We start from the raw sequence: 24,638 nt of genomic DNA, 5'->3' as shown, positions 1-24,638 counted from the left end.
ATCCATGAAAAAAGGGTACGACTGAAAATGAATGAATCCACAATATTCAGAAATTAGATAATATATTAAAAAGAAGAAGATGTGGTATGATTGCCAATGAAACAACTCTCTTCAAGAGTCAATTTTAAAAATGAAATTTAGATAACAACTTGACAAACAATTTTTACATTTCCTTGTTTTATTTTAGCACCAACACTCAGTCTCCCAGATGGACAAGGTTTAAATGGAAGCACAGGATCATTGACCAGAAGTGGGACATCATCTGATGAAGACACTGGAAAAGACAAGAAACATAAAAGGTACAAAACTTTTTAAGAAAATTAATTCATAAATTGAATTAAGTGGATCTCTTATTTCTGCTATTGTGGTCTTGTTGTATCATGGTCTCTGCAAGTCTAGAAAATTGTGATTCTTAGCCATGACAGATACAAATTTTCAAAGTTATATTTGCTACTCTATCTGTCAAACATACAGAGTTACAATATAAGATAGATTGGCTCATATTTAGAAAATAAATTGTCATTACTTTGACTTAACTGTTAGTGTTTTCTCCACCTTTATGCAGTTTTATGACATTTTAACAAACTGCTGTTGAGTCAAGTAGAGACAGTTCAAGGATATGAAATAATGCATATTTACAATCCTTTAAGACTTCAATTCCACTTCATAGATATAATGAAAACCATTCTTAAAATACGTTGGTTTTTTTTTGCTGTTTGCTTTCTTTGTAAATTTTTATGGACATAAGGTAGTCATTTATTTGAAAAAAAATATATATATACTTTAGTATTACTGAGTGTAGAATATCCCTTTATGAGTTTACTTTCACTTCTAGTTTTATTTGTTATGATCTTAAACAGTAAAAATAATCATAGATTAAGCAGCAGTTTTCCAATCTCTTAAAATACTCTCAAAAACTTTGTAATGGTATTTTTTGTAACACTATGTTAAGCTTTTTGTCGTTTTACTTTAATTTGAATAGTTTAATACATTATAAATATGTCTATTTTATAATTAGTGATGAGGATTTTAAAAAACGATACAATTCTATCAGGTAATAGTGCAATATATATGTGTATGTGTTGTTTTCCCCTCACCCACAAGAATTTGTAACACATTGGTGGAAGACATTCAGTTGTTGGAGTAAGGGAGATAATCCATAATCTAGAGATTAATCAGAGGAGAAAGTGCTGATATCAAGTAGCATACAAACCACATTGTAAATAAGGGGCTGGTACACAAAATCAAAGTTAATTTGAAAATGTTAAGGAACTTTCAGTCACAAGTTAAATATTCAAATTAAATTACTTCAGATGTTTTATATCATTCAATAACTTTTGTTCCTTTATAATATATAGTTGAAAGAGTGTAAATATTGTTAAGCATATATTTAGATTAAATTTTCTTTACTATTTAAAGAATATGAAATATAAAATATTACAAAGAGCCAATGATAAATCACAGATAATTGTTTTTTATTCATGTTTATGTTGTGTTGCTTTCTTCTATAGCAAAATATGCACCACTACACAGCTAAGTATGTTTCCCTTTTATAATGCTGTAACTTTATCAGCCTGCATTTTTGCTGTTGTTAATTTTATGGCAGCTTCTGTCCCTAAGTACACACTAGTAGATTTATGTACATAGGTTTATGAATCTACTAAGGATATTAAGAGTTAAATTTAGATTTTCACACATATCATGCATATGGTCCCATTTTTGAAAATTAACAGTGATAAACAATTGAGTCGTTGTTGAAAGTTTTTTTATTCACTTCAATTTTGTTTAAATTTATACATTTGGTTTAACAGTATATGAATTGTCTTCAAGTAGCCATTTAAAAGTGTGAAACATGTTGGCCAAAATCAGTAAATGAACCTGCTGTAATGAGGTTTTTGCAGTCTTTTATGATAAATTGATTACTTGTAAAAAAAAAAAGACAATTAAAAAATGTGTAAAAATATGCATGTATGCGCTTAGAATTTAATATATATCTATACTTTTAAAAAGATGAATTGAGTGTGAATTGTTTGATGTATTTCAGATCTCCATCCAGTTCCAATGTATCTAATACAGGAGCAGCCATACCAACAGGCTATTTATATAAATACCAGAAGTTAGACATCGTGGAAATCAAGGATTTATTATTATGTTTTATTTCTGTTATAAAACACCTACCTGAAGGTAGAGTAAATATATAACATTTACCTGTAGGTAACATATCTCGTCTACTAAGATTACGAGGTCCAATTTGTAAACTAGCATGATGTAAAAACCGCAAATCAAAGACTTCATCTTCATATATAACTAATATAGGACAATAATATCGATAAAATATTACACCATGCCAAGCCCTTTCGTTTTCCACATAATTAATATTACCAATAATTTACAATTCAAGGTCAAATCCAATACCATACAATGTACCAATAGTAATTGTTTCTTGTTACGGAATCTGTATGTTCAGCCTCTGTATTTGGGATTTGCTGATTACACAGGTCATAATCACATAAGTAATACTAAAACCGTTAAAATATTTTTTTTCTATTGCAGATATTCTTCTTGGCTGGTTCAACAATTCATCTGAATTTGACATCATTGACTTCTTTGGCATTTTAGAGTAAGCATTTTATGATAATTATCACTTTGAAGAAATATGTTAGAAATGTTGAGTAAATATCAATGAGATAGTCATCTTACGACTGTCTTACAACGATTGGTAAAAAGTCACATCTTACGACTGTCTTACAACGATTGGTAAAAAGTCACATCTTACGACTGTCTTACAACAATTGGTAAAAAGTCACATCTTACGACTGTCTTACAACGATTGGTAAAAAGTCACATCTTACGACTATCTTACAACGATTGGTAAAAAGTCACATCTTACGACTGTCTTACAACGATTGGTAAAAAGTCACATCTTACGACTGTCTTACAACGATTGGTAAAAAGTCACATCTTACGACTATCTTACAACGATTGGTAAAAAGTCACATCTTACGACTATCTTACAGATTGGTAAAAAGTCACATCTTACGACTATCTTACAACGATTGGTAAAAAGTCACATCTTACGACTATCTTACAACGATTGGTAAAAAGTCACATCTTACGACTATCTTACAACGATTGGTAAAAAGTCACATCTTACGACTATCTTACAACGATTGGTAAAAAGTCACATCTTACGACTGTCTTACAACGATTGGTAAAAAGTCACATCTTACGACTGTCTTACAACGATTGGTAAAAAGTCACATCTTACGACTATCTTACAACGATTGGTAAAAAGTCACATCTTACGACTATCTTACAACGATTGGTAAAAAGTCACATCTTACGACTATCTTACAACGATTGGTAAAAAGTCACATCTTACGACTATCTTACAACGATTGGTAAAAAGTCATGAACAAACAACTTTTGAGTTACAAGGAGACATAAAAAAAGAAGGACATTTTTATTGACTGATAAGGGTTTAAAATTGATAGTTAGGGACTTAGGTCGAAGGTATAATTTCTTCATTTACATCTTGAAAACTATCATTTTATCAAATGCACATGTTAGATTAAATTTTCAACGTTTGAATTGAAATGAAAAGGGGAATATGTAAAAGAGCAGAAATTAGCTCAAGGACTCTGATGGGTCTTCAACACAGTAATAAATCCTGTACCCAGAGAAAATGTATGATAAAGCTTGGCTTGAAAATTATAAAGTTTTCATGTCTTTTCTGACATCTACAATTAAAGTAAGATATTGAGATTGTGTAATGATAGATGATAATACTTCTTACTCTTCAAAGATATGTGATAAAATAAGATTCTTTTAATTAGGCTCTTTTGTTTTTTTTACAGGACATGTTTACATCATTTCAAGTATCAGGGTAGAAAGAAAATACACGATCTCAGGTATGTAAATAACACTTTTAATAAAATTACATACAAAAACATTTGGAATACATTTCCTTATTCCAGTAAAGAAGAAGGAGACCTACCTAAACTGAAACTGATGGATAAGAAGAGTGATATTATGTGGCTTTTCTAATAATATAGCTGCTCTTTGAAACTGCTGTACACAATTAAAAAGGAGGGGTCAGATCTTTCATCAGTGAATTGGTATTTCTGGCTGTTCTGTCCATATATTTTGACACTACTTCTCCTGAGCTGCTCAAAAGAATTTTGTGAAAATTTTTATGCCCCATTTATGGACATTATGTTTTCTGGTCTGTGGGTCTGTTCGTCCGTCTGTTTGTATGTTCGTCCCGCTTCAGGTTAAAGTTTTTGGTCGAGGTAGTTTTTGAAGTTGAAGTCCAATCAAAAACTTAGTATACATGTTCCCTATGATTTGATCTTTCTAATTTCAATGCCAAATTAGAGATTTCCCTCCATTTTCAAGGTCCACTGAACATTGAAAATGATAGTGCGGATGGGACATCCGTGTACTGGGACACATTCTTATTGGGGTTTACTATAACATAACATGGAAGTTGTCTAATAAAAACACTGAAATACACATTTGTAACCCCCTCTCATCCTATACTCTTAATCAGAGCTTAATGAAACTTTCATAGAATTTTCATATGAAACTTTCTTAGAATTTTCATCACATAATGCCATTGTGTGCCTCATATATTTTTTTTTATCAGAATAATTTTGGCGAATCATGCATTTTGAAAGAGCAGGTGGTTGATATCAATATGTGAGCTTTTCTGGCAGTACCACTAGTTATAAATTTTAAGTAGTAGTTTTAGTTGATCCTGTACAACTTATAGTACATTTTGATAACTTTATTATCCAGCATTATAGGTGACAGCAGAAAAGCTTTGACCATGCCTGCAAGTAGACGATCTATGCCTACTTTAATACCAGGAAGTGGGAGTATGAATGCAAGGACATACAGCCAGTATAGTGATCTAAATTCTGAGTCTGGTACTTTACCCTCACATGGTCAGTATAAATTGTTCAGGTCTTACATTTCCCATTGCCTTTGTTGTACATTTGTATTATCTTTAGCAGGGCTCACACTACTTCAGAATTATAGGGAGAAGTGACTTCTCTTTTTGAAACTGATAGGGAGAAGTGGTGAGATTTGAAAGAGAAGTGCTCATTCGTGCGGTGCACTACAATGTTTGGATTTTACAATAGTATAATGGGCAATATGTAAATAATGTTCTTTTTATATTGTTCAATTCATATCTGAGTAAAAAAATTACAATTAAAGTAACATTTGAAATTAAAAGTTGTTTAAGTTTTACTAAGGTTCTTGTGAGAAACTACCAACTAAATATCTAGCACTAAAAAAAAAAAATATTTTAAAAAATGTAAAGAAATTATAATATATCAATTACAATTTAACTTGAAATTAACTTGTGTATGAAATTCAGTGTTTCTCATAAAAAAATATAAAAGTTATCAAGCTGGGCCATAATATATTGATATTAGTATAATAGTCTCAGAGTTAAGCAACTTTAATCAATAGTTTGAAACAATCCATAAAAAAATATAGGGAATTATATACACCAATCAATTAGATGTAACCAAAAGTCTCTTAATGCGTGTGGAATGCGTAATTTTCCCCTTTTGGATCAATATTGTTCCATCCGTGCGTCCGTAGTAATTATTGTAAAAGTACGGATTTTGGTCATAGCTGGTCTGGTTCAGATCCGTAGTTTAGAAATCGGTCAATGGCGGACAAATGCAAGAAAATTTACAAAAATAAACGATGTTTGACAAGTTATTTGGAAAGGAACATGACGTTTTTAATGCAATAAATGGATTAAACATTTACTGGAGGCAACTTTTATCACGTTTAAATGAAGTAACAAACTTATTTAAATTGGAAATGTCCAATGACGGAAGCGACTGAAAGCGACTATCGTCATGGACAGGGCGATTTGTTTTCGCTTTTGGGGGTCGGGGAAAGCGAAGTGACGGTCGGGAAGGCGACTTCTTCGCCCAAGTCGCCTGGTAGCGTGAGCCCTGTCTTTAGTTATGCAATTTATATACTTACAAAAGGAAAGTCCCCTTAAAATTATCTGTCCAATCATTAACACTTTCTTTAGACAAAGGATTTCTGTATTTTGTTTAAGAAAATATATGCCAACTATAAACACATAACTCATTTATGAATTGCTATAACAGTAAAATGATTATATATATGTCAAACGAACACAAAATGAGGAAGTTACAATCACCTAGCGGTTTACATTGTGTTCAATTACGGTCTTTACATCATTGAATTATTGTTAATAATTTGGTATTGCTTGCCAATGAGACAAGTACCACAATAGACATTAGAGTATTATTGTATCTTTATTTGGTCATGGATATTTTTGTTGTAAATAGACAACTTATGAATATTGTTTATGCTTTATAGTACCATCACAAACCTCCTCATCAGAAGCAGATGCATTAGTCAAAGCTTTACAGGAGGCTAACATGTCAACAGAAGTTGGACTTGCAGTCTTAGATATACTTAGTCTATACTGTAACTTCTTCAAGGTAAGTTGATGATTCCTTAGACAATTGGGCATATTCAATAAAAAAAAGAAAATGTGGTATGATTGCCAATGAGACAACTCATCACAAGAGACCAAAATGAATCAAAAATTAACAGCTATATGTTACGTACGGCTTTCCACAATAAGCAAATAAAATTGAGAATGGAAATGGGGAATGTGCCAAAGAGACAATAACCCGACCATAGAAAAAAACAACAGCAGAAGGTCACCAACAGGTCTTCAATGTAGCGAGAAATTCCCGCACCCGGAAAGCCCTTATGCTGCATAGTCATCTATAAAAGCCCCAAAATAACAAATGTAAAACAATTAAAAATGAGAAAACTAGTTGTCTTCATGTTTGATTGTAGAATGCAAAGTTGAGCTTTTACACTCTTCCAAAGATGGATAATTTTGATGGTGAATTTATAAGTGGCCTAAAAGTTTGTCAAAATGATCCATTCCTTTGAGTAGACAAAGAGAGATAACATTAAATCAGATGGTTAAAGTGTTAAAATTTGGTTTTTGTTTAATGTATAACTTCAAAACAGCTTGTGTAAATTAATTAGTCAAAGGCGTAATAAAATAACTTATTATTGAAGAAACTTCCAATTGAAAACACCATTAAGATAATCTCTTGTGGTATGGTCTTTTCATATGTAAAGAAAGGTCTTACTTGTATGTTGATCCAAATAAAAATGTATTTTGGACATGTAACTATGATGAACCAGTTTATTTCCTTAAGAATTAAGCTAGAGATTTTTTTTTCACCTTTTGTAAAAGGCTTTACATAATTAATTGTTTTTCGTATGACGTAATAACTTCTTCTTTAGCCAAACAAACACAAATGATTGATAGATTTTTTTTGCTTTTTCAGAAAAATTTAGAGTACAAAGATGGCGACAACAGCTTGATGCAAAGAGTATTTGATCTCCATCTGTACTTCTTACAGCATAGCCAGTCAGAAACATTACAGAAACATGTGTTTGCTGCACTCAGGCAGTTCATCAGAAAGGTATGTTCTCATGTAAAAAAAAATACTTATCTGTAAGACATAAAATGTGACAGGGGATTACTGGCTGTTGTTTTTGTGGTGCAGCATTTGAATTATCAACTGCTGCAGAGACTTTTGTCTATGAAATGAATCGCATATTATTCACATATAAAACAGATTTAGGAAACTTTCATAGTAAAACAAAAATAATGACAACAAATCCTTAAATTTTAATGTTCTTACTTTTTACTTGTTGATATAGTGATGCAAGATTAATAAATAACTGTTTTCTAAAAAATACCTAATACTTTCAGTTTGAAAATGTTTTGTACCGTGGTAATGCAAAGCTTTGTGGAGACCTGTGTTATGAAATACTGCGTAGCTGTAACTCCAAGCTTTATTCCACAAGGAAGGAGGCTTGTGCTTTACTCTACTTACTGATGAGACAGAACTTTGAACATACTAAAAAGAAAAGTGTTATTAGAGTGCATTTACAGGTAAGTAATGGAGCATATAGATATTTATTCATGGAAAGCATTTACATTGAGTTTGAAGAACAAATATTTTTCTGATAGAATGGAGTTAATCGTGATAAACATATCTTTTGCTAGACTAATTTGTGAAATTTAAAAACCAAAATTTTACATTTTTATTGCAATTTACAACACTAACTTTCATGTTACATTACAGTTGGTTTTATAATTTAAATGCTACTATCAGAAATGTACAGACTGCATTTTAACCTACATTAAGATCGTTATTAACGTCAATAACATAATGATCTATTGCTCTTCCACAACAGTTTGATTTCTTACAATAAGAATATTTTAGTTTCATGGTACCATTTGCATTTTAGCCTAAATTTTTATTAGAATAGAAAGATGTAAAACACCTCATTAAGGAACCATTACAGTATATCTCTAATGAAATATGATGCATCATTCCTTGTAATGAATTTTTTCAGCTAACTAACTAAATGGTATGCTTACTCTTTAATACAGTGATCTGATATATTTGATCTTTTTCTTGGCAGGTTATAATATCTGTGAATAAACTTATTGGTAACGTTGTTGGACTAAGTAATTCACATCTACAAGAGAGTTTGGCGATGATCAACAGTTATGCTTCCAGTGATAGACAAATGCAGGTAAATATCTATTATGCTCGTTTTTATTTGTGTGTTTTTCATAATTGAGTGGTTAAACTATCTTTTAAAGTAGCGTTTTCTTTAAGTGACTTTAATCTTTTCAAACATAGTTTCAGCCATTTTATGAAGTAAAAATTTTAGATTAGATTTTGATGAGAAATCTGATAGCAATCATTAGTTAAGTCATTTGCCTAGTGAGGTAAAATGTTATCTGTGATTTGCAAATACATTGTAATAGGAATTTAACATGAGGAAATAAGGAATTTCAAATAATTCAAGCTAGAAATATAGAAATCCGTTTTATTATATTGTGTACATTTTGTTTCCTCTAATCACAATCTCACAACATCTCAAAATAGTATTGATAAGAGAAGATTACAATTTTAGATGTTTGGACCATTTGTTGAATTTATGTCAGGAGTTGCTAGAAATCGTCGGGAGGTATCAATAGATCTTAAATTGTTTAATTTTCATTATGGTATCTGTGAATGACCTTATTATGTAAATTATATATGATTGGTTTGCAAAGCTTCAATATTAAGTTCTGTTATCACTCTGATTTATTTGTATATATATTTATTTTGAATGCATTCTACATATTTTCACTTCTGAAACAATCCTGCTATTTCTTTTTTGTTTCTGTCTCTCTATTTTCTTCCATTTCTGCAATGTGGATGAGGGGCTAATGTGTTGTATCGATGGGTAGACATTTTGTAGTTAATGAGTGTCAGTCATTAATTGAATAGGTAAAACCAGGGAGTATTTGGTACATATAAGGTTTATGGTCCTTTATACCTCACGCTATGATGCCAGGGTATATAGTTTTTGACCTGGTCTGTCAGTCTGTAAGTCATCTTGTCTGAAATCATAACAGAAAAAACATAAATATAGACATGCATGAGAAAAGATTTCAAATTGCCACCTTCAGATGCTATATAGCAAAGGAATGCCATGACATTACAAATAATTTACTTCAAAGTAAGAAGTCATAAGTTGTTTCCTTTCCTAGGTATATGTGACTAAGACTAGAACTTTCTAGTGTATTATCTAATTGTTGTTTTCAGAGGCGTAATAAACAAAAGGTAGAGAAAGCGTCACACAGTTATATCATTGGCTCAGGGCTTCATATAGCTAGATTTATTAACAGTGAAACCTTAATGAACCAAACCCCAAAACTTATCATACTTTACACATATTTATATTGCACTGGATTCTAAAGAATTTTGTTCACATAAATCATAGAAGACCCAGTTTTCAAATTTTGATGCCACTTTTAGTACTACATTTATTAGGAAGTTACTACTTTATCAGTCTTTCTAGATCCATTAAATTATTATTTAATTATTAGGTTTCAGATAGATTTCACTGTAGAATTAGACCAAAGATGCTTTTAAAAGTAATAATCAAGAAAAGGCATTTATACCAAAATTCAAGAAACTTATTTAATCATATTGAAGTATTTTAAATTTGCTTAATCTATTATCCTCTTTGGCAACGATTTCCATGTTTCACAAATTGAGAAATGTTCTTATTTGCAGTGTAAGGCTGATAGTAAACTTGCTTTAAGAGTATTTGCTTTCAGATGTGCTGTGCATTTTATCAGCCAAAAAATAAATCATTAAAAATGGGGAGGTAACTCTATATTTATAATCTACAGACACAACTTGTGTTTTGCAAGAACAAATCTCTTGGACTTCATGCTGAACGGAGGGTAGGATATATACAGCTTACTCTCAGTATTATACATGTATACTGGGTTTTGGGGCATGAAAATTTAGAATTAATTGAGATTTTGGGTTTTTTAGTTTATACAAAAAAACAACAACGGTAAAATGAATATTTTTTGCTTCTTTTATTGGAGTTTTGATGTCCCAGAAATGCATGCCATCTTTCCAGGTTTTTAACCATACAGATATCGTATTTATCATTACAAAATTAACTAAGGCAATAATTCTTCATACAGATTTGTTGTCTAATGAACAACAAAATTAGTGCATGCATTTTATTATTTCAATAGTCCCTAATTTTAATACTGTCAAATATTCATATTGCTTATACTTTTTCTACTATGCAAAATACACTTCATATTTTTGCTTGTTCCTTTTTTAATATACATTATACACCTCATATTTTCATTATGCATTATAAATACGCCTGATATTTTTACCATGCATAATACACCTCATATTTTTATTATGCATAATACACCTCATATTTTTATTATGCATAATACACCTTATATTTTTCTCTTTCCTCATATCTTTCTCTGTTGATATAAAATTACCAAAATGTAATACTAACCAATCATAAATGTACAATATCAGCATGCCATATTATACTGTATAATTTTATCAGATTGACAGAAAATCAAAGAAAAAGAAAGTTAAAAGTGAGGTAAAGTGCATGAATTGACCTCAACCCAATATCTAAGCATTGCACTAAATAACTAACACAAACAAAAAGTTCTTCACTTTTAATTTAATATCACAATTATCTAAAATAACAGAAAAATTTCTTAAAGCTAAATTTTTAAATGTTTATTTTCTGGCTTATGCTAAATCCTCTTCAAAAAACTTCTTCAAACAAAATTGCATAGATTTTGAAAAAGATCAATTTCAGGTTTCATGTATAATTGTTATTTTCTTATATGCCATTAAAATTAGTTTTTTTTAAGATATAAATAAGTCATAGTTCAAGATAAGGAGTTTTGATACACACAGTTATTTCTTGTCTATCCTATCACAAGATGTATGGTATACTTTTGGAGCAGTAGTAACAGCTAATATTTTTATCTATTGCTCTCCAAATGCTGCAGTAACCAATAGTAAGATCTTGTTAGCCACTCATTGAACATTAATTTGAACTCATTTCAGTGCTCTAGTTGCAAAAGGATAGTTTAAAACGGTCATGTGAAGTGTCTGAATTAGGTCTTTTTATCAGCAACTGTGCATGACATAAGTGATAAGTCTGTCATAGTCACCTGAACTTTGATTTCAGTGCTATAAAGTCAAAATGTGTTCAGATATGTTTTTTTTTTTTTTGTAATTATACATGGTAGGTCAACAATAATTGGTATGCTTGTTTATTTCACTATTTATACTTACCTGCAAATTTTTTTACAAAATCTAGTACATTTTCAGAGGTTTTCCTTTTTAAAACAAATGTTTATGACATTGCCTTGACCTAATTTTCATACTCTAGTAGATGACTTTTTATGGATTTTATCTGTTTCTCAGAAGTGTTCAAGACATTTCAACAAAATTTTATATTTGCTGCAGTGAACTCTTGTCATAGCCTTGACCTTTAAACTTTTGTAATATTATTTGAATTGACATAATTTAAAGATAGATACATTGGGTAAATGGATCAGTTTGATCCTGTCATGGTAATTTTCTCTTTAAACATTCAATTGCAATACAGCATTCTTCTTTTCATATCAAGTAAATATGGTAGCAGGCGACACTGTGTGTGTTTGATTTGTATTTTTCTCTTCATATCTTTAACGACTATAAAGAATCTACAGGAAGTAGCTTATTATATTACTTACAGTCTACTACTAATAATAAAGGAATCAAATTCATTTCAATATATTTCAGTAAATTACCTAAATTTGAATTGCTCATGCATGGCATTAATTTGCCTTTGTTATTTTAAAAATATTAAATCCAGCATGTTGCAGTTAATGAATTAGACAAGAAATACTAATAGTTTCAAAATTGTCCACTATAAATTTGAGATTTTAAATTTTTGTGTCCAAAAAAATTTGTCTTTATATCTTTAACTGAATTTTGTTAGTCAGCTTTGTAAATTTTAGACTAATGCCTGTTAACAGGAGCAAGGGAGTCTCATCTCAAAGTTGAAATAGCAAAAAGATAGCGTCAACAAGTAGGCAGTTCTAAATAGAAACAGATGTTATCGACAAAAACTGTATTGCATATGAGGAAGTCTGTCTAGTAAATAGTGCTATAGCTAATTATTACTCAAAGTGTTTCTGACATCATCTAGTGGATTAAAAAAAAATGAACATTTTTTTTGTTGTTGGTAGAAGTATCTAGCAAAAAGCATTGTCAAATAGAGGTCTATCAAATTATGGTAGTCTGCATTATGTCTGCAAGATAATTTGATACTAATAAACAAAGACCTTTCGTAAAAAGGAACCAAGTCCCCTGGAATTGGAGTAATATTTCTATAACTTATCTAATAATTTGAATGTACGAAAATATTCAACTGTGACTAAAGAACACATCAATTCATGAATGCTCATAGTGTTGCAGTGGCAAAAGTTGAATATTTACTATAAATTTGTATAAAGATTCATAATTTATAAATTCATCTCAGAGATAAAATTGAATAAAAATTGAAAAATAATTGAAAAATAATGCATGTATTCTGATTTTAAATGTAAGTAGTTACCAACAATTAGGTTTATCCAGGTAATTTATTGCATGGATAAAATTGCTTTGCATAACAATAAATATTGTTGAAGATGAATTGTTCTATACACAATTAATTGTATTTTATTAAAAAAACATATCTGCTTTTCATGTATTAACTTTTTATGTCTGTATTTGTGTTTCATACGTTCCTATGTTTGTTTCTCTAATTGTCAAACCAAACTTTTTTTTTATCTTGATTGTTTTGAAAAGTGCATGTTACGTTCAAATATATTAAGTGTAAAGAGCTGATGAGAGATTCTTTTCAAAATTGGAAGTAAAATGAACACTGTTTATTCTTTATTTATAGAAAAGTGGATTTCCAGCAGAGGTGAAAGATTTAACCAAAAAAATTAGGACTGTGTTAATGGCCACAGCTCAGATGAAGGAACATGAAAAAGATCCAGAAATGTTAATAGATTTACAGTATAGCTTGGCAAAGTCCTATGATAGCACCCCAGAATTACGTAAAACATGGCTGGACTCTATGGCAAAAATACACTTAAAACATGGCAATTATTCTGAAGTAAGTGTATTAAGTAATTGAAAAGATGGGGCCTTGGCAGCCGAGTGGTCTTAGTTATTGAACTTCTGTATCACCAATCAATCAGTCTATAATTTAAAAGGCTGTTAAACAAATGTATGATTATTTTATATTGTCATTTAACAGTGGGCTGTAAAATCTTATTTGTATAACTACAATATGGTCTATATAACTGAATTTGAATAGGAAACTCTGTATTTGAAAAAATAGAATAGTATACTATACATGTACTATACAAATGTGTTTATACCTATTTTGTTGTTAAATATGATGCGTTAACTTTACATTGCTGTCCTGCAGAAGGTTGTGGTTTTCTCTGGGTATTCTAATTTCCTTCACCAATAATATATACTGCCAGTAGGGCTGAAAGTTTCATTAAACATAAACAATCAGTCAGTCTTACCCAAAACAGTTTTACTAAACAAAGGATATTGCTGTAAGTCCCAATTACATAGAAAAAGTGTACAAATGTACTTAAAGGTTTTAGCTTTGAGTGCCAGATATCAAATAAAGTTGATAAAGTTAAATTGACACTGAACACTTACACTGAATGAACTAGATTGAACACATTATAAAATATGTAAGAACTTTGTTTTTTTTTTTCAGGAAGCACATTGTTTTATACATATAGCAGCATTGATAGCAGAATATTTAAAGAGAAGAGGTAAAACATTTATCAATCTTTGACTTTTGAATAAGTATTGTGCTAGAAACAAATGGCAACTTATGTTAAAAACAATAAAACACAAAATTGTAACCCACTTTGTTTGCCATTCCATTTCCATTCCATTTCCATTCCATTTCCATTCCATTTCCATTTCATTCTTTTTATGGTTCAAAATAAATATCACTTTGTCTGTTTGTTTGCCTGAAAATGACTTTGGATGATAATCTAACAATAGTGTGAGCAATGGTAATCAGAGTAAGTTAATAGGCAAACACAGATGTCTAACACTTTTAAGAAAATGCAGATTAAGAAAAGCACACACTAAACCTTAGATGATTTACACCTATCTTTGAATGTATATGTGGTTTATGGCAAATTTTCCAACTCTGTAATGACATACTACAGATTACCCATAATGATTTGAAATACGAATGGTTTACTGGTCCATTGTGATTACGCTCTTAGTAAAAAAACACAGCAGAGAAAATGTATTACAAACATGCTTCTTTAAATGAAATAATTTAAAAAAAACAAATTGGTGGATATTTTATCTAGATGATTATGAAGGTATGTTTAATCAACTCGAAAATTATATGAAACTCAGGCATATATAAATTCTTTCAATCTTGACCTGTATGCAAAAACTAAGTATTATAAATATTTTCTACCTATAAAAAACCTTTGTAAAAATCTAAGATAAGGCTTGATTATAATCAAATGCAGTTAAAGTCGTCCCTTAAGCTCTTTTATGCTTTGAAATGCTGCATGCAAGCATGCTCTACATATACATCAGTGGCGGATCCAGAGGGGGGTTCCGGGGGTGCGCACCCCCCCTTTATTTTGGCCGATCAATGCATTTGAATCGGGACAATCGGGACATATGTTTTGCACCCCCCCTTTGCCCTGGGCTAGCACCCCCCCTTTCGAAAATTCCTGCATCCGCCACTGTACATTGTTCTGGAAAGGAAAATGTACCACTAATTTACTGGTTCATCTGTCTCTTTGCTTTGTATTAAGTTCCTATTTCTAGCAATGAAATCAAAGATTGGTATGAGGAATGTCTTGGATAGCAATATGCATCTGTATACAAAAAATTGTCACCCTCATCCTTCATGCATGAATTATTTGAATGAAGTATTAACTAAACTAAAGGTACTGATACATGCAGTTTAAAGTCTTGAAGGGGTATGGTTTTCTAAACAGTTAAATATTCGAAATTTGACGTTTGAGAAACACAATTTTTTTTAGCAATGAAACATACATGTACATGTATGACATTGTAAATAGCACCCTATAAAAGATTTATACAAAAATGGTATCATCATTTTATGCAGTAACTTGTAGATAACATATATATTGAAATTTCTATATCTGCATAGTTCCAAAGCAAAGAAGTGTTCTTTGAGTAAAATATTTTTCTCAAATGTATTTATTTCATTACTTTTAAGCTACAAAAATAAATAAAAGCTTGTAAATATGTTATATAAAAGCAACATACAAATTTAGCAACAAATTTCATCAGTTAGACTTTAGATTTGAAGTTGAAAGCCAAATATAGAAATGTTTTAAAGCATTTGGTTAACAAAAGTCTTTATCACTATGAAATACAGGATTAATAATTTTACTACAGGAAAGTTAAAGTCCAGTAAGTTGGCATGTTATCTGTTATCATGTTGTAATGTTTTTTTTGTATTTTAGTAAATTATAACTTAATAAAACTTTTTGACTTGTTGTTGTGAATTGATTTGTTTGTCAATATTTGATCATCACCAACTTTTTGTTTAGGTTTTTGAATTCCCTTGAATGTTTCATGGAAGTTGGCATGTTGTCACACATTTGTCTAAGTTTCATCTTTGTTGCTGTTCACCTTGTACAATGTTTTTTGTAAGATTGTCTCACCAGTAAATTGACTTAAGTTTGTAGCCATCATTATTTATTTTTAACCTTTGCATCTAAACTTTTTTTATGTCTGTGGTCATTTCTATGTGTGTATGATTTGTCATTTCGGAGAAGGTTTATTTAATTTTTTATGGATTTTTACAATAAATTAGACTTCATTTTGCAAATTTGTTTAGGAGCTGGTCATCATCTACTAGTATTTGTTTTTAGCTGTTTAACTTAATATGACATTGACTGATAATTTTGTCATTTTTGTTCATTTTGCTTCTGCTTGGATTATTTATATACCAGTTGGTAATTTTTGTTATAAAAGTTATAAAAGATATGAAATGGAAGAAAATATAAAGGTGGTCATCTACATGAAATAAAAACATTTGGAAACAGTGTTTGATGTTTATAGGAATAACTCATATAATTGCTGATAATCATCTTGAAGGCTCTGATAAAGCCTACAATGAACTTCTTTGCAATGTTGTATTTTTAAATGAATACAATGTACTGGTACTATTTTTTATTGTTTTAAATTTTAACTTATTTTATGCCACTTGCATTTATACATTTTAACAATTTTTTTGTTAGTCTTGACAATGTCACAAAGATATTTGATGTACAATTAAAACTTACAAAAACAATTGGAAAGTGACTACAAGAGAATTTTAAACTATGAATTTGTAACTTTTATTACTGATATAAATATTTGTTTTATTACAATTATACAAGTATTAAATAATATTTTGTATTATATACAGGATGTTTCCCTCAAGGTTGTGCTGCCTTCAAACTGATATCTCCAAATGTAGAGAAGGAAGAAAGTGGCATTAAAGATGATTCAGGGATGCAAGACGTTCAGTATACAGAGGTAACTATACACACTGTAATCCTAATTAATTAGAACGTTGAATGAAATGTCTTACTTTGAGAAGGTTATGTGAACTTATTCTCTTCACTGCCATATTGAGTTATGGACATTTGTGACTTATTAATGACTGGTTTTGCATAGGATTTACTCTTGTTTAGTTCTCATTTGACACTCTTTTTGCTTCAATTACATCTTCAGTTAGATCTAGGATTTACCAATAGGTTGGATCATTGTTTGATATGCATAAGGTAAAGCATTTTCAACAAGATACAAGTAACCTCAGGTAGTTTCCAAACTACTGAAAAATAAAAAAATAAAAATTGAATTTCCATTTTGAGGAAAGTTTATTTTTATTGACTTATTTATGAATATTTATGCATGCTTTGAATATATTACATGTATATAGATAACAATACTTTTTTATATTTCCATTCAGGAGACCATGGTAGAGTATTTAGAGAAGGCTTCCAGATCATTAGAGTTTGCAGAAAGATACGAGATGTTAGGAGAAATCTACAAATTAGTTATACCTATCTATGAATTTAATAGGGATTATGAGGTTTGTTTTATGAATAAAAAGTTTAGCAGTGTAGCATTGTAGGTGCATTTTGAATAATTTTTAAAAAGTTAGATTTCACGAGGATTTATAAAATATTCAGGATTATCACTGAAGTTCATGTGTGTGTTTTTAACTAGTATTTTAAAGGAGGAGAATAATTTATACTAATGACAAGAAAATTAATCAAATCCAACTGTGATGGATAAGCTTACATGGTTATTTAGTGATAGATATTATAGTAGATAAGAAAAGTATGGACAATGAAAGTATTTAGAAAAATAATTTACAAACACATGAGGAGTTATATTTATTCCCATACAATTGAAGTCGCACAAACTATGAATTAAGCAGCTTAAGAGTTTTCAATTTACTGTTTAGCATTTTATCGGTAGTCTTTAAATAATAATACTGACATATTTTGTCACAGTGTAGAAAATAGTATTGATTGTAAGTCTTTGTTTTACAGAGACTATCCTCTTGTTATACTAGTTTATCCCAAGCCTATACCAAGGCAGGTGAGGTTGTACAATCATATGTCTTTGTTTTACAGAGACTATCCTCTTGTTATACTAGTTTATCCCAAGCCTATACGAAGGCAGGTGAGGTTGTATAATCATAAGTCTTTGTTTTACAGAGACTATCCTCTTGTTATACCAGTTTATCCCAAGCCTATACCAAGGCAGGCGATGTTGTACAGTCTGGTAAAAGATTGCTAGGCAAATACTTCAGAGTGGGATTTTATGGGGTAAGTATATTTACTTTTATTTTTAAATTCTATTGGAAAAATGCAATCTTGCATGTATGACCTAGTTTAAATGCTAATTTCAATTTTATACCTGGATCTCTTAACCTAATGTAGAGTGTTGTATCCTATGAATGATAATTTATATAGTATATAGTAATATGCAGGTTGTGCAGAGTTTACATCAAAGAAAAAAGGTAAGTAACGAATGAATGCATGTTTCCCAACAATGAGTTAACATGGATATGATCTAGTTATTACTTTATTATACTTTGTAGTCATACTTTGATGATGAAGACCAAAAAGAATATATCTATAAAGAACCAAAAGTCACCAGTTTACCAGAGATATGTGAAAGAATTAGTAATATCTATGGTGAAAAGTATGGCAAAGAAATTATAAAACTTATTCAGGATTCAAAAAAGGTAATTTATGTGCAGTTCAAAAGATTAAAAAATCATGATTGATAAAAAAAGTAAAACTGCTGCTTTCTGTTAACATAAAGCAATGATTGATTTTGTTCAATTCAATTTTTCAACTTAGCAATATAGGGGGAGATAACTTTTAAAGTAAAATTTTTATAAATAGATGTTTATGAAATACCTTTTGTGACATGTAGCAAGAAAACAAATTCGGGACGCCAATTTGGCATAATAAAAACCTATCTAAGCAAATAATTGATTTTACATTTAAAATATGGGCTGAAGATATTTTTTCTATTGTTGACCTACTTTTTCCTAACAGGTTGATCCAAATCAATTAGATGGCAGATACTGTCACATACAAGTCACACATGTCACACCATACTTTGATGAACGAGAACTTCAGAGAAGACTTACAGATTACGAAAGGAATAATAACATTAGAAAGTTTATGTTTGAAACACCTTTCACAAAGGATGGCAAGGCACATGGTGAAATTGATAAACAATATAAAAGAAGAACAGTATTAACAAGTATGTAAATATTATACAACTATGGATCAGAGTACAATTACATTTTGTATCACTCTTCTTTAATAGCTGACTATGCAGTATGGGTTTTGCACAAATTGAGAGACAAATATCTGACTGAAAGTAAAAAAGGTTATGTACATTGTTTAGATGTTACATATCTTATTCTAAATATTTGTGAAAATTCATCACAGACTTAAAAAAAACTTACCATCAGAGATTATTTTTTTCTCCACTTTGTCATTTCAGCCACCCATAGTTTTCCTTATGTTAAAAAGAGAATAGACATTATTGAAAGGAAAGATTTAGAACTAAGTCCCATTGAAGTAGCTATTGATCAAATGCAGACTAAAGTTGCAGAAATGAGGGAGGTTGTCAACATGTCACATCCAGATCTTAAAAGGCTACAACTTAAGTTACAGGGCAGCGTCAGTGCACAGGTAAGAATGTAAACTGATTTAGTGCCAATATGGCACACCCATACCTCAAAATGTTATAGCTAAAGTTACAATCTTTATATTGTAAGATGGGGATGGTTCAGTGGTAAAAGTTTATTTTTCCTGAGAAGGTCAGTTTCTCAGATAGTATCAACAATAGTTAAACTTCAGGTGGTGTAAAGAATGATTGTAAAGTGTACATGTCGGTCTGGCAGGGTTCATCTGATTTTGACCTCCTCAATAACTTTTGTAATTTCAGTAATATTTGTAGTAAAACCTTAATCATATCAGAGTGTACTCTCTTTCTTTCTGAAATGATTACAAACCTAAGATAGGTAAGATAACCAATGTGATTAAACAATTTGTTTTCAGGACTTTGATAGGAAAAAAGTCATCTTTTATACCAGGTTCTTTTACTTTAACTGTTGACATTTAGTGCATTACTTGACACCAGATAAATCTTTACTTAGCAACATATTATATTTTAGGTAAATGCAGGTCCTTTGGCTTTTGCTGAAGCATTTATCAGTAGAGGCAAAAACTTTCCTGAAAGTAAAGTAGAATTGTTAAAGGAAGTTTTCAGGTAAATATGTATACATACAGCTTTATAACAATTATTTATGCATATTATTCATGGTCAGAGCTTATTCTCTGTGATGTTGAATAAAAATAGATCGTTATGACTCATTGACTTTGGGTAAATGTTTTGGCAAAGATCATATCTTGATCACTTAAGATATCATAATCATGTTAACTAGGGTATGGATGAATCTTAAAGCATAAATCAACACCCAAACAAAAGTAGGTTACTGTGACATTGTAAAAGAGTTGAACTTTGTTGATTTATAGATATTTTGTTTTTGTTTAAATTCCCAAAATGTAAGTACCCGGTATACAATTGGGACTGATAGTTATTATATTGGTAAACTATGATTTTAATTGTTTCCAACCTACAATTTTTTTTTTTTAGCAAAATAAAGAGATGGTTAATTTGTTTAGTTACAAGGTAGTGTAAGTTTTACAACTATACTTTAGAAAATTTAAATTCACATTCTATTTCACAGTAATGAATGTAGTTTTTTTTTAAAAAGAAGTAATTTTATTTTTCCAGGGATTTTGTTTATGTATGTAATGATGCGGTAGATCTCAATGGAACATTGGTTACAACAGAACAGAAAGAATATCATGAATCATTAAATCAAGGCTTCCAAGATATAGTCTCTAAATTAAATGAAATGTTTGGAGAAAAGGTAAGGTTGTTAACAGGTGTTTTAATGCACTCTCTAAGCTTAAGCTTTTAATCCTTAATGCAGATAAAAAAAGGGAATATCCTGAAATCATATATATTTTTTGGTTTTATACGTGAATTATTTATAAGATCTCATGACTAAATTTTATACAATTTTGCTTATCTTGACTTTAAACTGAAGTAATATTTCCAAACTTGTATGAACGTATATCCTAAATTTTTGTAGTAGAACTGCTTTTTTAAATGTATTTTATGTGTGTTCATTGAAGGGATTAACACTTCATTAGGTGTGTTATATATAACATTATCAACCATTTGATTATCATAGCTTCAGACCAATTGAGGTAAGATGTGTGAAAAAAAAACTAATGTCACAGAATTATATTGAAGCACATTAATTTCTTCAGTTTGAATATACAATAACGTAGATAGTCTTAACTTATCTAGTAGGATTGTGTATGCTGTAATATTGTGCATATTTGAATACGTAGACTTTGTGCAAATACTTTTATTTTGTATTTTTCTTTTTAAGGGTTAAGTGATAACAAAAGTTACGGGTTTTCATTGATAAGTTATAAAATACTTTGTAAGATCACGGAACACAGTTACCTCCCTTGGAATTTTGTTCATTCACCTTCTTTTATTATTTCTTCTTGTTTTGGATCATGAATTTTAAAGTTGAGTAGTAATTTGGTCCAGTTGAAAAAGGTCAAAAACTAATGTGTCGGAAGCTGCCAAACAGAATTCAAGACCCCTTAAAATATAATTGTCCAAAATTTTACTTACAGCGGATGACATTTTCTATAATTTTGATATGATTTGTCCCATAAGTAGTACACCACACTGTACAAATATCATTTAGAAAGTGCAGGTGAGATTTTTAAAATTTAGATTATTGTCACTACATTATACTATGATCTCTGGCCTAATATGAATTTCATCGACAAATAATCAACCTCAGATGTGTGGTCTGGCTAAGGTAGCTGTATTGATTGGCATTTTGTGTGTACTTGTTTTTTTGTGCTGCCAAGATAAGTGAAACATAATGTTTAAATAATTTATTATTATCAGTTACTTTATGTTAATGATGTCTAGTGGAAAATGTTTGATACATAATCAGAATGAGAAATAAGATACAATTTATTAGGAAGGTTCTAAAAATAGAGTTGACCATAAGAAGGGGCAGATACTTCAATTGTCATCAGAAAAATAGGCACCTAGTTTGTGCGGATGATGTTTTCTATAATTTTGACAAAATTTGATATATCAAGTATTGCAGTGAATTAAGAATTTTAATATTTTTTATGCCCCACCTACGATAGTAGAGAGGCATTATGTTTTCTGGTCTGTGGCTCCGTTCGTCCGTCCGTCTGTTCGTCTGTCCGTCTGTGTGTCCGTTCAGATAAAGTTTTTGGTCAAGGTAGTTTTTGATGAAGCTGAAGTCCAATCAACTTGAAACTTAGTAAACTTGTTGCTTATGATATGATCTTTTTAATTTTAAAGCCAAATTAGACTTTTGACCCCAATTTCACGGTCCACTAAACATAGAAAATGAAAGTGGGAGTTTCAGGTTTAAGTTTTTGGTCAAGGTAGTTTTTGATAAAATTGAAGTCCAATCAACTTGAAACTTAGTACATATGTTCCCTATAGTATAATCTTTCTAATTTTAATGCCAAATTAGATTATTACCCAATTTCACGGTCCATGGAACATGGTAAAGGATAGTGCGAGTGGGGCATCCGTGTACTTTGGACATGTTCTTGTTCTACTATGAACTTTAGTATATTTTTCCCTCTTTTGAACAATATTATGCTGTTAAAAGAATTGATGCTTATTTTCTACAGAGAATACATTAAAATGAGGACAAAAAACAGTTTTATCAATTACATGTACTACTGTTAACATAAATATTTTGCAATTTTCATGCCAACAAAATTTAGTGTAGGGGTTAAATTCACTTATCAACAATAAGTTTGCCCTTCACATCAATAAAATTACTTTCTCCAAAACATTTAGGGACTTTTTTGAGATATATTAAGCAAAAATAACCCCTGCATGAAAATCTGCATGTTTACCGTATTCTTGAGACCTAAGTGAAACATTGATGCATATGTTGCTATGAGTGTCTGTACATATAAATGCTGTTAGTTTTGTTTGAGTGATATGACATGAAACAAGACACATGGGTTATTTCTAAGGTTTTTAGGTTCATTTAAGAATAGTGATATATATAATAGACCTTTGGTGTTTGGTAAACAGTTTCATTGCTTTGGCATACAGTATATATATATACTCACTATCATTCTTCTTTACTTTGAAATAGTTAAAAATAATTTTTCTGATTTGGTGTGTATTTAGAAAAGTATTTATGATTGGCCATTTATGTGTGGTTTTCTGTTGCATAAACATCTGTTCAAATCAGTAGCTAGCAGAATAGGAAGATAGTGTTCCTCTTAGTTGTTCTTCCTTTAATAGTTTTTTTAAATCAATATTTTCTTAATTGGTGATGTAATTAAAAAGTACTTATTATTTTAGAACATTGATACTTGGTATACAGTTGCACTTGTACTAAAAGCATTGGAATCAAATGCAATTTTTTTTTGGCTTGGAAGTTGATGAGTTTTTGATTATTGATTATAGGTGTAACACCACTAATTTTGGCCTTGTCTAAGACCATATACAAGATAGTAGTACATATTTAAAACAAAATAGTTCCTATGCATGGGTGTAATATCAAAATATGTAGAATATTGTATTAATTTTGGTATCAAATGAAAGCTGAATGACTGGTGATCATTGTAGAATACTTGCTGCCTTACTATTTTGAATTATAATTAAAAAAAATGTATGCAATTTTACAATTAGAATACAGTTAGTCTGTTTCTCAGATCTGAAGTACCTGTTTTGGTACTTCCTAACTTCCAGGAACCATTACTCTCTTAAATTGCAATTAAAGGTATGTTATTTTTGTTTAGCACAAGACACCATTAGGTGTTGCTTTGACATGCGATGATCATCACTTTAGAGACAAAAGAGCTGTAACTGCTAGAAATTGAAGAATTTTACAGAAAATGCAATGGGGCAATGAATTATTGATGTTCTTCCTATAGCTTATGGCATTTAGATGCAATGGTTTAAATAGAATATGCAAGGGGTCCACAAAACTCAGATCAAGTACAAATTTGGGTAGCATTTCTTTTACCGTTTTGCAGTTATTACTTTTATTGATGTGCAAACGGGGGCATCATCTGTGTCCAATGGACACATACCTCATTTAATTTTAATTGTAAAAACATATGGACAGAAATGCCTTTCCTTTAACCTTTTTAGACTTTCTCCCATATATCACAGTATATTTTGAATACTTTTCACTAGCTTTACCATAATAAAAGTATTTCTAAGGATTCAATGTTGGCTCAGTGATTCAGAATATCAGTGAACAATGTGTGTTGTCAAATTGTAAACTTAACTATCTTTTAAGATTTTTTATCCTAGGTGTAGGGAACATTAAGGTTTATCTTTTTCAGTCTGTATATCTGTCTGTACCTCCATACATACTTACATCCCTAAATCGGTTTCCAATCTCTAACTTTAGTTTGTCTCTACCAAATGTTATGAAACTTATACACAATGCTTATATTCACCAAGTACAGTTTA

The 24,638-nt window shown here is 30.2% G+C and overlaps 1 protein-coding gene across 24 annotated transcripts in view; it reads left to right on the top strand.

Moving 5' to 3' along the window:
- Positions 1-24,638, top strand: part of LOC139517050 (dedicator of cytokinesis protein 9-like) — a 76,594-nt gene that overhangs the window by 46,278 nt on the left and 5,678 nt on the right. For 8 of the 24 annotated variants that reach the window (XM_071307657.1, XM_071307652.1, XM_071307651.1 and 5 more), the window contains 21 exons: positions 188-299; positions 2,045-2,184; positions 2,554-2,620; positions 3,858-3,911; positions 4,801-4,949; positions 6,379-6,503; positions 7,377-7,514; positions 7,808-7,990; positions 8,527-8,640; positions 9,028-9,081; positions 13,384-13,599; positions 14,224-14,281; positions 15,915-15,929; positions 16,933-17,042; positions 17,479-17,601; positions 18,236-18,346; positions 18,622-18,768; positions 19,088-19,298; positions 19,545-19,735; positions 20,221-20,315; positions 20,844-20,982. In XM_071307657.1, coding sequence (XP_071163758.1) covers positions 188-299; positions 2,045-2,184; positions 2,554-2,620; positions 3,858-3,911; positions 4,801-4,949; positions 6,379-6,503; positions 7,377-7,514; positions 7,808-7,990; positions 8,527-8,640; positions 9,028-9,081; positions 13,384-13,599; positions 14,224-14,281; positions 15,915-15,929; positions 16,933-17,042; positions 17,479-17,601; positions 18,236-18,346; positions 18,622-18,768; positions 19,088-19,298; positions 19,545-19,735; positions 20,221-20,315; positions 20,844-20,982 — 2,552 coding nt within the window. Of the gene's footprint in view, positions 1-187; positions 300-2,044; positions 2,185-2,553; positions 2,621-3,857; positions 3,912-4,800; positions 4,950-6,378; positions 6,504-7,376; positions 7,515-7,807; positions 7,991-8,526; positions 8,641-9,027; positions 9,082-9,704; positions 9,723-10,297; positions 10,352-10,995; positions 11,035-13,383; positions 13,600-14,223; positions 14,282-14,839; positions 14,914-15,914; positions 15,930-16,932; positions 17,043-17,478; positions 17,602-18,067; positions 18,117-18,235; positions 18,347-18,621; positions 18,769-19,087; positions 19,299-19,544; positions 19,736-20,220; positions 20,316-20,843; positions 20,983-21,309; positions 21,326-23,846; positions 23,863-24,638 lie in introns of those variants that run through there. The other 16 variants (XM_071307663.1, XM_071307660.1, XM_071307659.1 and 13 more) reach the window with 12 other exon arrangements.

Source organism: Mytilus edulis, chromosome 3 (assembly GCF_963676685.1).
Source record: "Mytilus edulis chromosome 3, xbMytEdul2.2, whole genome shotgun sequence".
Classification (NCBI taxonomy): Eukaryota; Metazoa; Mollusca; class Bivalvia; order Mytilida; family Mytilidae; genus Mytilus; species Mytilus edulis.
The sequence above is the reverse complement of the archived record's forward strand: the minus strand, read 5'-3'. Positions and strand labels throughout refer to the sequence as shown.